General features: G+C 48.9%; 1 protein-coding gene across 1 annotated transcript in view; it reads left to right on the top strand.

Annotated features, from left to right (window-relative positions):
* The window catches only part of LOC147641337 (enhancer of mRNA-decapping protein 4-like), a 56,866-nt gene that overhangs the window by 19,203 nt on the left and 22,255 nt on the right, over nt 1-15,408 (top strand). The window contains exons 4-6 of the mRNA XM_086812269.1: nt 14,571-14,727; nt 14,846-15,067; nt 15,248-15,376. Of these exons, the coding sequence (XP_086668395.1) occupies nt 14,571-14,727; nt 14,846-15,067; nt 15,248-15,376 (508 nt within the window). The remainder of the gene's footprint in view (nt 1-14,570; nt 14,728-14,845; nt 15,068-15,247; nt 15,377-15,408) is intronic.

The following is a 15,408-nucleotide window of genomic DNA, read 5'->3' as shown; positions in this document are numbered from 1 at the left end:
GCACAAGGAGCATTAACGCATGAAGCAGTCAGCCATTGTTCATCAAAATGCAGCATCTACAGTATTCAGCCCTTCAGGTCACGTTGCGTTTTCTGCATAGGAGCAATTTTTAGCATCCTGATCTTCATCGTTTTGCTACAGCACTTTGGTGAAGGTAAACCTTATTCATTTTAGCATTCATACATAGCCTAGAAACAGTTCCAATCAGCCCCTACTGAGCTCAGCCTCATATTTGTAGCCTTCCCTCATTCCATTGGGAAGAATGCATAGGCTCGAGATTGGTCATCATTGGTGCTTCTACCGCCGTGTACAGTTTAGCCCGACTCTTGGTCCTCCAAGATCTTGCGTTTGGCTTATCCTCAGTCCACAGTTAGTCTCTTCAAGGTAATAAAGCAGATACTATTCTAGGATATAGAAGGCGGTGTGAGAATTTGTGTGATAGGATCCTTAATTACGAATACTTCCGCTGCATGTTACATTGGTATCAGATTCAACTTTTTTTTTTCCCGAGAAAAGATCCTTTCATTTGTTATATAAAAACGCCCGTAGGGCTACAAAAGATCCTCTCTGCTCATAAGAAAACAGAGCAGAGAACAAAGCAAGGCAGCCAGGGAGACTCTCCCTAGGTGCTGAAAAAATACACGAATCAGTACAAAGAACTGAGAGGCTATATCATACAATAGGAGGGGGGAAAAGCCAAACAGGTGGCCTGTAGTGCCAACGGGGGGGCCCCACGTGTAGGGTATAGAAGGGGCCGTTGCGCAAGGCCTGGCCCCGCAAGATCGCCTCATCCGAGTCGCCCCGGATGCGGTCGTACTGTCCTCGCAGGGTGTGGATGAGCTCCTGCCAGATAGCCCGAACTGTCTCTGCTGGTGGCTCCGGTCTCTTCTCAAAGGCCCTGAAACACCGGGCCCTCCAGGTGAACCATATGGTGAGGCTGCTGAGGAGCTCCCATCGTAGATCCCTCTCCTGTGTCCAGCCGGTGGACGAGAAGTCCGGTGAAGGAACAAGGCGAGGCTGGCCCCTAATGAATTTGATGGCTTGGCTGTCCTGCTCCGTCTCATAGCCCATAGCAGGCCCTGACGAAGTCGACCAAGCAGCGGCACCCCACGTATACATCCCCTCTGGAGCGAGGGGGGCCAGAATGCGCAGCATCCGCAGCCAAATCTGTTGCGCCTGAGGGCAGTCCCATAGGCAATGTCTCTGTGTCTCCATCGGGTGGCCGCATCGGACGCAGGCCGCCGGAAGACTGTTGTAGACAAGCCAGGTGCCAACTGCCGAACCCCTGTGGGCGACCAGCCACTGGAAAGTCGAGATCCTGCGTGCCTGTCGACTAGCCCAGAGCGTGGTCCAAAAGTCCTCCACGAACTCCGGTCAGAGCCCTTGAAGCTGCCAGTGCCCCGATGCAGCTGGAGAGACCATCCTCCTCGCCGTCAAAATATGTCGCCCCAACCGAACAGTATACTGGAAAAAGGTGATCTCTGTGGCCTCAAGGGATGCATAAGGATCATGCCACTCGTACTCGCCAGGGTCCCACTGGAGCCGGCCAAGGGGCGCGCCCATATATGCCAATCAGAGTCCACCTTTGCAGGGTCTGGGTCAATATGCCACTTCCGAGAAGCGGCGGCCACCACCTGTATCCGCTGAAAGATGCACTCTGCAACCAAAGGCGACTCCACCTCCACTCTTTGAAGTCTGCCCTCATCCTGGATCTCATAGTAGAGGCATCTGCCATCCTCAGTGCAAGCTCTGACAGCAATCAAGATCTCCAACTGAGTAAAGGCTCCCACCCACCGTGGGGCCACGGGCTCGAGAGGCGTGAACCACTCCTCTGTGAGTGCCTCCTGAATGTCATCCCTCATAATCAACCCCCCTCCGAAGTGACCCAGCCTCTCCACCTGGATCTCCTTTGGAAGACTGTAGAAGGCCTGCCAGTCTACAAAACTGCGTGCTGGGCCTGCCGCCAATGGTCCCATGGCTAGACGAGGCCGAGAACCCAGCATATGTCCCTGCTCTGTGCGAACCGCTGGGCTCCATCACAAGAAGGAGGTCTCTGAGAGAGCCCCGGTCTCAGCAGCTCCCAAGCTCTCAGGATGCTTAAGGCAAATCTGTCCTCCCATCCTCTACTAAGGCCTGTCCTCATCTCCGTGAAGATCCATCGTATCTCTGGTGCCCAAGTGCCCCCTGCTGGGGGAGCTCGAGCCTGTAGCCGCTGCAAAAGCAGCTCTTTCCAAGGCTTAGCGCCTGGAAGCAGCCCCCGGACAATAAGCTTCCCCAATAAGGCTCTACTCTGATCAACTGGATCTATAATGCCCAAGCCTCCCTGTGCCAACGGAAGTGTAATAACTACCCAAGCAACCTTTGCCCTGGCTGGCTGACCATCCTGCCCAGACCAAAGAAAGTTCCTGATCAGCCTCTGTACCTGGCTGATACAAGAGCTCGAGAAGATCCAGCAAGACGTAATGTACCACATGGTCGCTAAAAGCACCTGATTTGCCACCACCACCCTCCGAGCCAAGGATAGCCGAGCTGTACTCCAATACAAAAGCTTCTTCCGAATGCTCAGAAGAAGCGGGGCAGTCTGCTGCTCAGGTGACAAATCTAGTCCAATCTGGCATCCCAAATATCGCACTACTATGCCAGGAGGAATCCATCTAAAACCCGGGTCTGGGCTCCATGCCGGAGTGGGAGCGCTACTGATCCAAGAGGCCACTGTCTTGCGCCAATTGATCAATGCTCCCGAAGCTGCACTAAAAACCTGGAGCGACTGCTCTGCCCACTGAAGATTGGCCTCCAGACCATGCAAAAATAAACCCGTGTCATGAGCAAACTCAGCATCGAGCAGGTCCTCCCCCCTGACTGGGAGCTGGAGTCCTCTCAAACCAACCTCCTCTGCTGTCAGATACATGCTCATAGCCTCCGTAAAGAAGAGAAAAAGAAACGGGGCGAGAGGACACCCCTGGCGGACTGATCTGGTCAACTCAAAACTCGCCCCCCTTCCTCCTGCAATCAGCACCTGGCTACGAGCTGTGGAATATAGAGCCGCCACCCCTCGAATCCAACCTGGCTCAAAGCCCAGGCGAAGCATAGTGCCCTGTAAGAAACCCCAATCGACTCTATCGTATGCCTTCTCAAAATCGAGAAGTATCACGACCAAGTCCTCACCAAGAAATCTATCTCGGGCCGTCGCCTCCCAGAAGGTGAAAATGTTGTCAAGGATACTACGCTCCTTGACGAATCCTGTCTGGGTAGCATGAATCAACTCCCCGAAGGGATGGATCCTCAAACTCAAGGCCTTTGCCAAGACCTTGTAGACAGTATTGAGGATCGTAATAGGCCTCCAATGCCGGATATCATCTGATACTCCCTCCCCCTTGGGGATAAGAAAGATCAAGCCCTCTGTAAAGCTCTGTGGCATCACCCCAGTTTCCACAACATACTGAAAGCCCCTGCAGAGGCCTGGCCCCAAAAGGTCCCAATAGCGCATAAAAAAGGCAGGCGTCAATCCGTCCTCCCCTGGGCAACTGGCGCGGAAGGACCCTCAAGGCCTCAGCAAGCTCAACCTCTGAGAGAGGCTCACCCAGAACTGTACGCGTACGATCTGTGACCCTCGTCTGCACATGGGCCCACACACTCTGCCTGCAAGCATCCCGAGCCTCAGTGGTTGGCTCCGTTGAGAGAAGGTCTCTATAGAACCCAGTGGCTATGGCTTTGATCTCCTCTGGCTCAGTAGCTATCGAGCCGTCCGGCCTCCCAAGCTGGCGGACTCCTGCTCGAGCATGGCAGGGCCCAGTAATCTCAAAAAACTCCCGAGTCACTCTATCACCAAGCTGCGTCCACTGAGAGGCCTGGCGACGATAGTAAAACTCATGTCTCCGCTCCTCTGCCTCTCTAACCTCCTGGCGTGCTTGGCTCAGCTGGGACGCCACCCACTCACATGTAGGCTGCTGCTCCTGAAGGCGCTGAAGCGAAGCAAGGCTACGTCTCAGCCTAAGCTCCCTCTCGCGGGCCTCTCCCAGCCGTGTCAAGGCTGTAGCGTGCAAAAAAGAGCTGGGCACACTGGCCTGCTGCACTCTGGTCAGAGCTCTGACTATCATGCCATATCCTCTCAATGTCCTCAACGAGACTAGGATCTGTAAGTACCCTCTCTGGCATCCTCAACTGCAAGCTGGTCTCCCGTGTCCTCTCCTCAAGAGTCAAAATAACTGGTGGATGGTCTGAAAAAGAGGTGCCGGCGAGAATGCCAACGGAGCCCCCTCGCTCCCCTAACCTGTCGCCCACATAGAAGCGATCAATCCGTGATAAATTAGTCCCTCCCTGCCGGCGATCCGACCGAGAGAAACTAAGATTGTCCTCAGAGCGGGAGAAGGCCTCATGCTGCCATGCATCAGTGATCCTCAGTGTCATGCAAAATCGCTCCCAAGCTGCAAGCTCCGTACCGTGCACTGTAACATGACTGCCTCACACCCTATCGGCCGGGTCCTCAAGCATGTTGAAGTCTCCCCCAACACACCAATGTGCGGCCTCTGGCAATGCATCCGTAACCTGGGTCCAGAACTCTGCTCTGGCACTAGCATGGTTGGGCGCATAGACATTGAGCACGCCAAAGAGCTCATCATGCGTCGTCAGAATGACATACTGTGCTCTACCAGGCTCAATGATCCCACGATCCACAATGGCTTGCCGCCATACATCCGCAATGACCATACATACTCCTCCCTGCCCACCCAAAGGGCCAAATCCTGCAGACCAAAAGGTGTCCCATCTACCAGGCATCACCGAACCATATCTTCGGATCCTGCTTTCACCCAAATGGTGCTCCTGCATCAACAGAATATCGATACTGCCCCCAACCAGGCATCTCTGAAGCTCCTGCCTCAAGCACCCACGATAACGTATATAATGTGCGCCGCCAGGGCCCTGTACATTCCATGAGATGATCCTCATGGATGACCTGCTGAGGTGGATGCTGTCTCAGCCGTATGGCGGGCCTTCGCAAGCGGCTTGGATGGAGAATAGTCCCCATCCGAGCGGCTACGAATCTATCCACCCGGTGTACTGCAAGAATCACGGATCAGGCGCCAGTGACTGTGTCCCATGGCGACTGTCTCCCGCTCAGACAGAGCACCCTCGTGTATACATACATATCCAGGGTCGCGTGCTAAGTCTGCCACGATGCGAACGACCAAATGTCGAATCCCTGAGGCATCCACACTCCCGGGATCAATGAAAAAATGAGCCAACTCCCATAGTCGGCCTATCACATCTGTCACCTCCAGATGGCTCACATGGTGAGAAAACTCAACTGCCTGAGTCTTCAAAGTGCTAAGGGCGAGCTCCAGGGTCCACTCCCGGTCGCAAGGGCCACAGAGAGGGAATGAGAAGGCCACCGTTGAATCAAGTGCCTCCTCCCCGCGGGCCGGAGGTATCACTACATGAACTCGGATGGGTGCTGGCTCATGGGGGCCCTCTGCTCCAAAAAGTCGTGTGAAGGAGTGATCAAAAGCCTCCGAGCGCTGTCTGGTGTCGAGACGACTCAGCCGACTGCGGATAGAGGATATCCGTGAATCCCGAATCGGCATGGTAAGTCTCCTCTGCGGTGCTCGAGCAAGGTCGGTGCTCAGAGCCCTCCGGACTGCAGGTGAATGCCAGGGGACTGCCAGGGCCTCCCGAGGAGCTGAGGTGAGCGGGGGGGGGAGAGGGGGGTGGGGAAGGAACCGCTGCCGGAACCGGAACTGGGACGGGAGGAGGCGAAGGAGGAAGCGAGGCGGGAGGGGGGGACGGGGGAGGGGGGGGGTGGGAGCGAAGGAGGGGGTGCTGGCATCTCCTTGTCCTTAGTCGACGCTGGGGTCTCCTCCTGGAGGGGAGCAAAGCTGTTCCTCACGGGAACCCAGTGGTGCTGAGTCTGTGGCTGCTGCTACTCGGTCTCTAGGTGTGCTGCTGGGGCTGTCTCCCTCGGCGGCGCCCCTGTCCAGGTTGCCACTCCAAGGTCTCTGTGGGCTGAGCAAGTGTCCCGGAGGCTGCCTGCCGAGCCGCATCTGTGGTGGGCGGGCCATTAGGGACTTGCTGCTGCGGTGCAAGTCGGGGTCTCGTGCGAGGGCAGGCCTTGGCCAAGTGGCCGACCTGTCTGCAAATAAAGCACTGGTTCGGGAGCCCCGAGAACTCCACTCTCTGATCAATCCATCCCCCCCCTATCCTAGGTAGCTGAATGACCTTCGGAAGGGAGGAGATGTCAGGAACCAAGACTCTGACCGAAGGTAGCCCAGCTGCTCTAGCCACCACTGAGGCTGCAGTGGGGCCAGTCAGTGGGGCCAGTCTCGAGCACCGAGCCCACCAGTGCTCCTAGCCTCGAAAGGAGCGGAAGGTACTCGCGGCGGAGTCCAGGGAAGCAAACAGTAACATGGAAAAGGCGCTCTCCCTGCTCGGCCGCTGCGGGGTCAAAGCCATGCTGCCAAGGTCTGAAGAATGCCCGAGCGCCCCTGATGTCAAGGGGACTCATGGCAAGGACCTGGGCCACACTCTGGGAAGTCTCGAGCTCGATCTGATAGTGTCCACGGCCCAGAAGCTGAACGTCCAGGATCTTGCCCACGTCTACAAGAAGGCGGGCCTGAAGAAGATCCCAGATCTCGCCTCTGCTGGGGCGAGTGCCGACTATACGGCAGATGGTGGAATGTGCCTAGAGGCGTTCCACCTCTGCGGCGAGGCTCGCTTCCTCTTCCGGCAAGAGAGAAAGCCTGATGGGGGTATCGTCAGGAGTGGTCGAGGGGGCTGCAGAAGAGTCCCTCTGAGGTGGGGCGGGAGGAGCCTCCATCAGAGTCTGAAGCTGTGGCGAAGGCGGAGCAAATGCGAAACCTGCAAGAACCGAGCTGCACAACACGGAGGGCGGAAAGGGCAGGCAGAAGGATAAAAAAAAGGGAAAAAAAGAAAAACTCCCAGGGGGCGGAAAAACCAGCAAGAAGGGAAGGGGCGGGGGGTGGGATAATGCGGCAAAGAATAGAAAACCCCCTTGGAGGGGGGAGGGGGGGGGGGGGGGCGGCGGGGGCAGCGCAAAAGGAGAGGCGGGGGGGGAGAGAGCTGGCGGAGGGGGGAGGACGGGGCGCACACGAGGGGAGGGGGGGCGCGATGGCGGCTGAAGGGGGGCGGGCGCTTTAGCGCGCAAGAGGGCGAGAAGGCGAGAAGAAGAGGGGGGGCGCGATGGCGAGATGAGGGGGGGGTGCAGAAGCGATGGCAGGCGGGGGGAGGAAAGGGGCGTGAGGGAGGGAAGGCGAGGGGCGAGCAGGCAGCGCGAGCGCGAGCAGGCAGCGCGAGCGCGAGCAGGGGTGAAGGCGGGAGCTTCAACGAGCGATTATCAAGTATGATCAAATGTCCCATGGTATCAGATTCAACTTGTCCACACACACCGCATCCTAGTGTGAGGGCATCCTTGGATGGTCAAATTGTGTTCCGGCACGACCACCGACCTCAGCATCATGTCTACAAAGGAGAGTACCCATCAGCCGGAAGAAGTCTCCCCCGAAGGAGACCTTTCTCTTCCGACTACCGCAGACACCATAGCTCTACTCAGAGCTCAGAACCAGCTTCTCATGGAGCATCTCCAACTCTTGGAGGCAATAGCAGTACGACCTCCTCCATCTCCAGCAAGCCTCGACTACATCTCCCTCTTCTTTCAGATGGAACAACAAAGAAGAGAAGACGAGGTTCGACGGAGAGAAGAAAAAGCAGAAGCTGAAGCAAGAAAGCAACAAGAAAAAGCAGATAGACGGGACTATGAGGAAGCCCAATGCAGGATCGAAGAAGACCGGCGCCAGGCTGAACTTGCCGCTCGGGAGCACCAAGGAGAGCTCGATTGAGAACGTATGTTACTCGAGCACCAAAGGGAAAAGGAGGCCATGCATCTTAGATATCAGCACCTCTCTTCAGTTTCCCTAGCCTTAGGTGCCACCAGCCAGCAGCTCACGACATCGACTACCGTCATTCGAAGTCAACCAAATTTTAGTAAGTATGATGGTAAGTGTGATCATTTAGCAGTTAATCAGTTCATTCATCAATTTACTGCTCATTTTTCATTAGCTAGGATTGATCCTCAAGATAGAGTCCACGTAGCGGCTCCCCACCTTACGGGTGAGGCAGTCACTTGGTGGCAGCATTGGTCTAGTCTTCATACAGACCAGACCACAGGTGTCACAGCTTTTAGCTAGGATACATTTGTTCATGACCTAAAGACTAGATTTCTCCCTCCCCAGTATATGACCAGCCTGGCAGATGAGTTCTATGGATTCAAACAGAACGGGTCACCAGTGCTTCAGTTTTTCGGAAAGGTTATAACTTTAGCACAACAATTAGGGTTATCTGAGCAGGCCAAGATGGATCAATTTATTCGTGGATTAGATCCCAACATCGGGTTCACAGTTTGCAACTTTGAACCCAGTACATATGACTGGGCTTTGACTCTCGCTCAAAATGAAGAAATGAGAATGAACGGAGGCAAGCCTAAACAACCGCAGTCTAGTACCAAACCCCAATCGGGGAAGGATAATTCGTCTTCTAAAGACAGACAACAGTCCTAGCTCTAGTTCAGGGGTTAAGGAACCCAAGCCTAAGAAAACCCCTAAGGAAAAGGCTAAAGCAGGCATCACTGGAGACCATCTTCCTCCAGAGGAGCAAAGGAAGTATCAGTCAGAAAACCGATGTTTTCTCTGTCATACCATTGGACATGGTACGAAGGATTGTCAAAAATGGCAAGCGGAGCAAGCCTCCAAAGAGCCTTTTGCAACAGTTGCCGCAGTATCCGCTGCTCCTCTAGACCCGCCTACTACCACCCATAGTTGCCAGGCGTTTCAGAAACGGCAGGTATGAAACGGGTTTCATACGTTTTGAAACGTTTCATAAAAGGTAAGAAACGGGTACAAAAAGGTTTCATACAAAATAGAAAAAACATGTATATTTTTTACTTGAAATATAGAAAAGAAAAAACTGTTGACGTAACTTATAAGAGACCACATTGAATTCATTTCAATAAAAACAAAATACATGTAAGATATGATGATATCACAAATCACGTGGGTGATCACTGATGACTAAACAGAAATCAAAAGGATCACCACGTGGGTGATGAGTCATGACTCAAAATCCAAGATCAAAATAAATAGCATGTCCAAAGTTCAAACTAAAATGATACTGGCAGCAGCTGCTAGCTACTATCTGCATCCTCATCTGCATCCTCATGCTCATCCTCATCTGCATCTTCTGCCTTTGCAGCCTCACTCTCAAGGTCACTGCCGGTAGCCGAGTCCTCAAATGCCTCATCCTCTAGAGGTGCAGGTGCACCACTAGTACTAGCCTCTCGAGAAGATCGTGTAGTGCGAGCCGGAGCCATGATCTCCTCATAGAGCATAGAATAGATGTCTCTCTCCTCCTAAGGAATGTCGGGAATCTCCTTGCACTTCATGATATCAATCTTATCTAGATTCACTTGGCGAGGCTCAATGGGATGACCCTTTTGTTCTAGCAATCAGAGATTGCAATGACAAAAGACAAGCCTCTCCAATTGTGCTGAGGAGAGTCTATTTCTCTTTTTCGTGTGAAAAAGAGCCCATGTACTCCAGTTTCTCTCACAAGGCCCTGAACTGCAATCCTGGGAGAGAACTCTCAATCTACATTGTACCAAAAAAATAAAAAATAAAATAAAAAAAATTGGATTATGAAAAAAATGCGTTTCATACAGGACGAAACGTTTCGAAACGTTTCGTACGTTTCGAACCTGTATGAAACGCGTTTCTATGCAACTGTGCTACCACCTATGCAGTTCACATCTTACCTTCTATGCATCCCATGCCATCCGTGGTACTTGATGCTAAGCAGGAGGGTGAGGCTACAACCACACAGAAAAGCTTGATCCGAGCTTATGGCTCTGCCAAGGGCCGCCAGTTCATAATCCTTTTTGACATGGGCAGTTCTGAGGACGCCATCTCTCCCCGGTTGGCTACCAATATGAGCTGTACCTTAGTGCCCTATCATTTGGAGGTAGACAGGTTTACACTTGGTCTCCGCACCCACATATCTCAACGGGCACATTAGTTTTCTTCTAGGTTCAAAAGGCCTCATTCCAGCGAGATTTCATTGTCTCTCCTCTTTTGGGGTGTTACATGATCTTAAGAATCTAGTGGTTTCGTCAGTATGAACCTATTCCCAATTGGGAGCAGGACACCTTTATTATCTCTAAAGGTTTTTCTGAGTCTGTCATGATTCGTGGGGATAGGAGCATTCTTGGCATTCCCATGATTTCTCATCTCCAGGCTCGACGAGTGGAAGAAGCATTGATTTATGCTCAGACAGCTGTCTCATCTTCTTCTTCAGTTCCTCAATTGTTGGTAGATCTCCTTTCTCATTCAGACATTTTTAAGCTTGATCTCCCACCCAATATCCCATCCTCTTGTCCTAAGGATCATCATATCGATTTGGTCCCTAGGGCAGAATCTCCTAGCAAGTTTCCTTATCGTCTTTCCAAGAATTTCAAGGGCAATCTAGAACAGCAGTCAGTATTCAAACATTTAAAACCTGTTTCCTATGGACGAGTTTTCACAATCAACACAGACCACCAAGCACTTAAGTGGCTCCCGACGATGCCAAGTGCCTAGTGGAGTGATCAGCACACTAGATAGGATCAGCTCCTCCACCAGTTTGGAGGAACGATCAAGTACCTCCTTGGTCAGCATAACCCAATAGCAGATGTTCTTAGTAGAAAGACCAGCATCCAGACCATTCAGGAGTCTACCAGTATGAACATCTTTGGAAAAGACTTGGATAGTATAGAAGATCAGTATGTCAATTCCGCAGAGTTTGGTACTCAATCTAGTTTGACCCTCAATTCTGAGCCTAGTTAGTATTCAGTTCACAGACAGACACATAAGTCTAGACGAGATGTCCACTTCAAGGAAGGGGATTGGGTCTATTTGCGCATCGTGAAGCAGAGATTGAAACAAGTGGGCAGAGTCTAGATGTTGTCCCAAGCTTTCTTTCCGTAGTTTTGGATCTTTCCCAATAGTTAAAAAGATAAGTGATGTCTCCATGAAGTTGAAGTTACCTAACCGTTGGATGATGCATGATGTTCTCCATGTTTCTTGGCTAAAACTATATGTTGGACCAGCAGTGTTTGATGTTTCAAATGAACAGCAGCCAGATGTGGTAGACGAAGCAGGAGTCATCGAGCCTGAGTAGATCCTTGGTTTCGGTCGATGAATACGTCGCTTCTATACGAAGTTCCGAGATAGAGGTACCCATGAAGCCGTTTGGCTAGACGAGGAGTTCTTTCAAGAGTACCCCGAGTTGTTGCCGGACTACTTGGAAGCCATGAACCTGTTGCCAAGCTAAGCAGGAGGGAATGTCACATGCACTTTGCATTGTAGTGCATGGTGACAAGATGGCTGCAACATTGTACATTATTATTACCCTTTAGGATGATAATTGTTGTACGCCGTAAGTCCATTGTAATCCTCAGTCCAAGATAAGTTAGGCACGCTATGTAGGTCATTCCTCAGCCATAGTGAGTCAGTCAGTCAGTCAAGTGCCTTACCCCACTTGAAGAGATTCATTCATGCATGTAGAGTCAGTGGAAACCTTAGGGTTTGCATTAGAAAGCACTCTGCATATTGCATATCATTCATCCATTGCATATAGATCATTGCAGAAGCCTTCGAATAACATCTAGTATTTTTAGGATATTTATTACTATTTATCTGGCATTTTCCCCATAATTTCTAGCATTTAATACCATTTATCCATCATATGCAAGCCGTGTAGCATTTAGTGTCCAGTCGGCCAGCATTAAGTGCCAACCGACCAGTCCTCCGATTAGTATAAATAGGCTTGCTTTGCACCATTCATTCCATCATCTCATAATCAGCCATCAAGCGTCGGAGCCAGTGAAAGCTCTCCCAATCTTAGTGAGTTACCTATCCATGAAGGTTTTTCAGACCAATGCAAGTATTGGAGGCTTTTTTCCCAATCAACTATCAGTCTAGTAGTGAGTATTTTCCCTTGCAGCTTTCCAAGATGCAAATCCCAATGTGTACGTTGCCATTTGCCAAAAGAATCTGTTTTAAGCGCAAGGATGCTCTTTGGCAAAAAAGGTGGACAATAGAGTTACTTTTCTTGCCAAAAACATGATAATGAATATTGAGAATATTCAGCTCTCCGTGCATCTTTGGCGACGAACAAATCCATTCACATCTCAAGAGCCTAAGAGCTTTCTTCTGATGTCTGGTTTTCCATAGGACTTCCCTTGTCTAAGACAAGAAAGCAGTGATATGTTTCTTTGTCCATACCAACAGATGCAAGAAAAATTGTGCATAAGCCATCAAGATGGATTGTACTATCCTCTCTTGCACATGTAAATGCTAGGTAAGCAATTGCCGGTACTCCAGTTTTGCTTTGATCTTCTGAAAGACCATCATTAACAGACATAGCTTTTTTCATACTCGTATGGAAAATATTCCATACTTCCATACCCGTATGCGTATGGTCACGTATGGAAAAACTTTTCATACTCGAGCCAAAAAAGAAAATGTTTTGCATCTTTTCTAGACATAGAGATTAATTGTCAATGTGTGAAAGTCATGACGGATGAAACATGGTCAATTTGTGAAAACCATGATAGACCATCTATCATGGCTTTCACATATTTTAAGTCTCTCATGGTTCACTTCTTTGAAAATGGCATGTTTACCCTTTAATTTAAGAATCAAGTATGAAATCCCACGTATGGAATTTCTCCAAGGTTTGAACCATACTTATTTCATAGTTCTAGACTCATCATACACGTATGTTGTATGGTTGCCGTATGAAAAAACTATGCCTACGGGTGACAGGTTTTGGCATTTGCCTACTCCACACTCCCTAGTCCCATACTTATGTAACATGTTACATGATACATCATTGATCATACATGTATGATGTAAACAAGTTACAGTAAGATAAAGTCTGGAGTTTGGATTCTGGCTATACATCATTTATGTTTTTTCTAATCCCAAAATCTTTGCAGTTTCAAGTTTCTTTGGTTTTTGTGTCATATGTAGCATATTTTCCCTTAAATTTAGGGTGCCGTATGGTATCCAATGTATGGAATTTCTTGGGGGTGTGAATCATACTTTTTTCGTACTTCCATACCCGTATGCGTTTGCCGTATGGAAAAACTATGCTAACAGATAAATTCCACCCCCATTTTGCTTTGATCTTCTGAAAGACCCAATCTGTGGCATCACTAACATATACATTCCACCCCCATGGGTAACCCAGATGTCTAACAATATTTGTTGGTGGAAAAATTTGTCGAGGCCTTAATATATTGTGCCAATCCGATGCTCTAAGTGGTAGCAGTTGGGATTTTGCGGAAATTGATGAACAATCCTGTAGTTTGTCCAAAGAATTGAAGAGCCTTCATAAGGGTTTGCAAATCTTGTAGAGTGTTTTTGGGGAAGAAAAAGGAATCATTAGCAGAAGCTTGTGCCACTAAATTACGACCATCCGGCAATCGCAAACCATGCAAAAGTCCTTGATCCGTGAGTTTGTTCATATATAGAAGCAAAGGGTGAGTGGCAATTGCATGTAGTCAATGGGCAACCCTTCTTGATTGATTTACCCAAAATCCAAGGATAGGACAATCCTTTGCCCAACATACAATGCCTTGTATTGTCTTGATAGAGCCACTAAATAACTCGTTGCATTTTAGTGCAACATCTAGTTGCAACAATAGTACATGGTGTTGTGAGTATTTGGCATACTCAATGCCCACATAAGCATTACAAATGTTATTTGTGATTTGTCTTCTAGGAACAAAGCCATATTGAGCTTGATGCAATCCTCTATTCAATATCTTTTTGACTCTCTGAGTTATCATCTTAGTGATGATCTTATAAATAACAGGCATAAGAGTAATTGGACACTCGTCCGAAAGATTCTGGTAGAGCTGCTTCTTTGGCACTAATCTGAGTAGTCCTTTCCAGGATGATATAACACCCTGTGGCCATGATTGATTGATCATAAGTAATAATGGATCCTCAAGCAAATTCGAGAAGTGCAAAAAGAATTCCACAGTAAAACCATCCCATCGAGGAGATTTCCATTTGCCTTAAAGCCTTGATTGCATTGTGTATCTCCATAGACGTAAATAGGCTTATAGCAAGGGTTTCAGCAGGAGGCGATGCAAAAGCTTGCTGAATATAAATCTCTCTCACACACACACGTGAGCGCGCACACATATATATAGGTAAATACGTATATATAGAGAGACGCACATTTCTAACATACATACATGCATCCTTTTATCCATTCATCCAAGCATACATACATACAGTAAAGCACAATACATGCATGCGTACTTTTGATACATGCTTGCGTGAATAGGATAGATGCATGGGTGCATCTGCATACATAACATAACATAACATGCAATCATCACGTAACACACATACATATGTACATACCAAGCAACATACCTACGTGCATATATATGTACTTATTATTAATGTAGAAATAGACTGTGTTTAAAATAGTTGTTTGTTTCATTCTAATAGTGCAAGCTCGGATGGAATGGTTGTGGTTCGAAGAATAGAAGAAGGTTCTATTGAAGGTAAAAAGTCACAAATAACTGAACAGATTTTGCTAGCGATTCAAATTATTGGAGATTGGGATGCGGTTCATGCACACATCAATTGGCATTGTCAGATGCAGGTGGGTTTCTGTAGTTTTTTGAATGGAGATTTTGTGCTATAGTTAGCTTTCTAGCAACCTCAGTTCTTGTATGTGGTGTATATGTCTATTCTCTTCTCATATACTTCTTCTTTTACAGAATCTTCTGGTGGTTGCGGTTAATAGGTATATACTAACTGTAGACATTGCAAAAGTCAGGAGAAGTTCGGCTCCCAACGGGTTTACACTAGAAGATCCGGTGATGTGTTCTGTTGACAACCCTATTGAAGGTGTGCATTATGTGAATGGCCATGATGATGAAATTACAGATCTTTCAACCAGCCGATCAATGAGGTTGGCTTCTGCTTCAAGGGATGGAACGGTTGGTATCTAAGTTTCGCCTTGCATCAAGTAGCACGGCCACTAGCTGAGGCAATTTTTAGAGCTGAATTTGATGCTAAGTGTGTGATTTTTCTAATTTTATGTCGTAGTTTTGATTTTTAATTTTCAATTTTAAAATTTGAATGAATTGATGTTTTTTTTTTTGGCACTTTTTTTCTAGATACGGATTTGGCAAGGTGAAACAATGTCTTTGGTCTCCAGATTAACTCCTCATGAAGGGCAGCCTGTCAGTGGAGTTGTGTTTCTTCCAGCTCCTCACGGCTCTGACCATCTCGTCCTTCTTTCAGGGGTATTGTGCTTGTATTTGTTATCATCAATATT

The sequence above is a fragment of the Cibotium barometz genome, chromosome 2 (genome assembly GCF_041138505.1).
Source record: "Cibotium barometz isolate CiBa-2024 chromosome 2, ASM4113850v1, whole genome shotgun sequence".
In the NCBI taxonomy this organism is placed as follows: domain Eukaryota; kingdom Viridiplantae; phylum Streptophyta; class Polypodiopsida; order Cyatheales; family Cibotiaceae; genus Cibotium; species Cibotium barometz.
The sequence above is the reverse complement of the archived record's forward strand: the minus strand, read 5'-3'. Positions and strand labels throughout refer to the sequence as shown.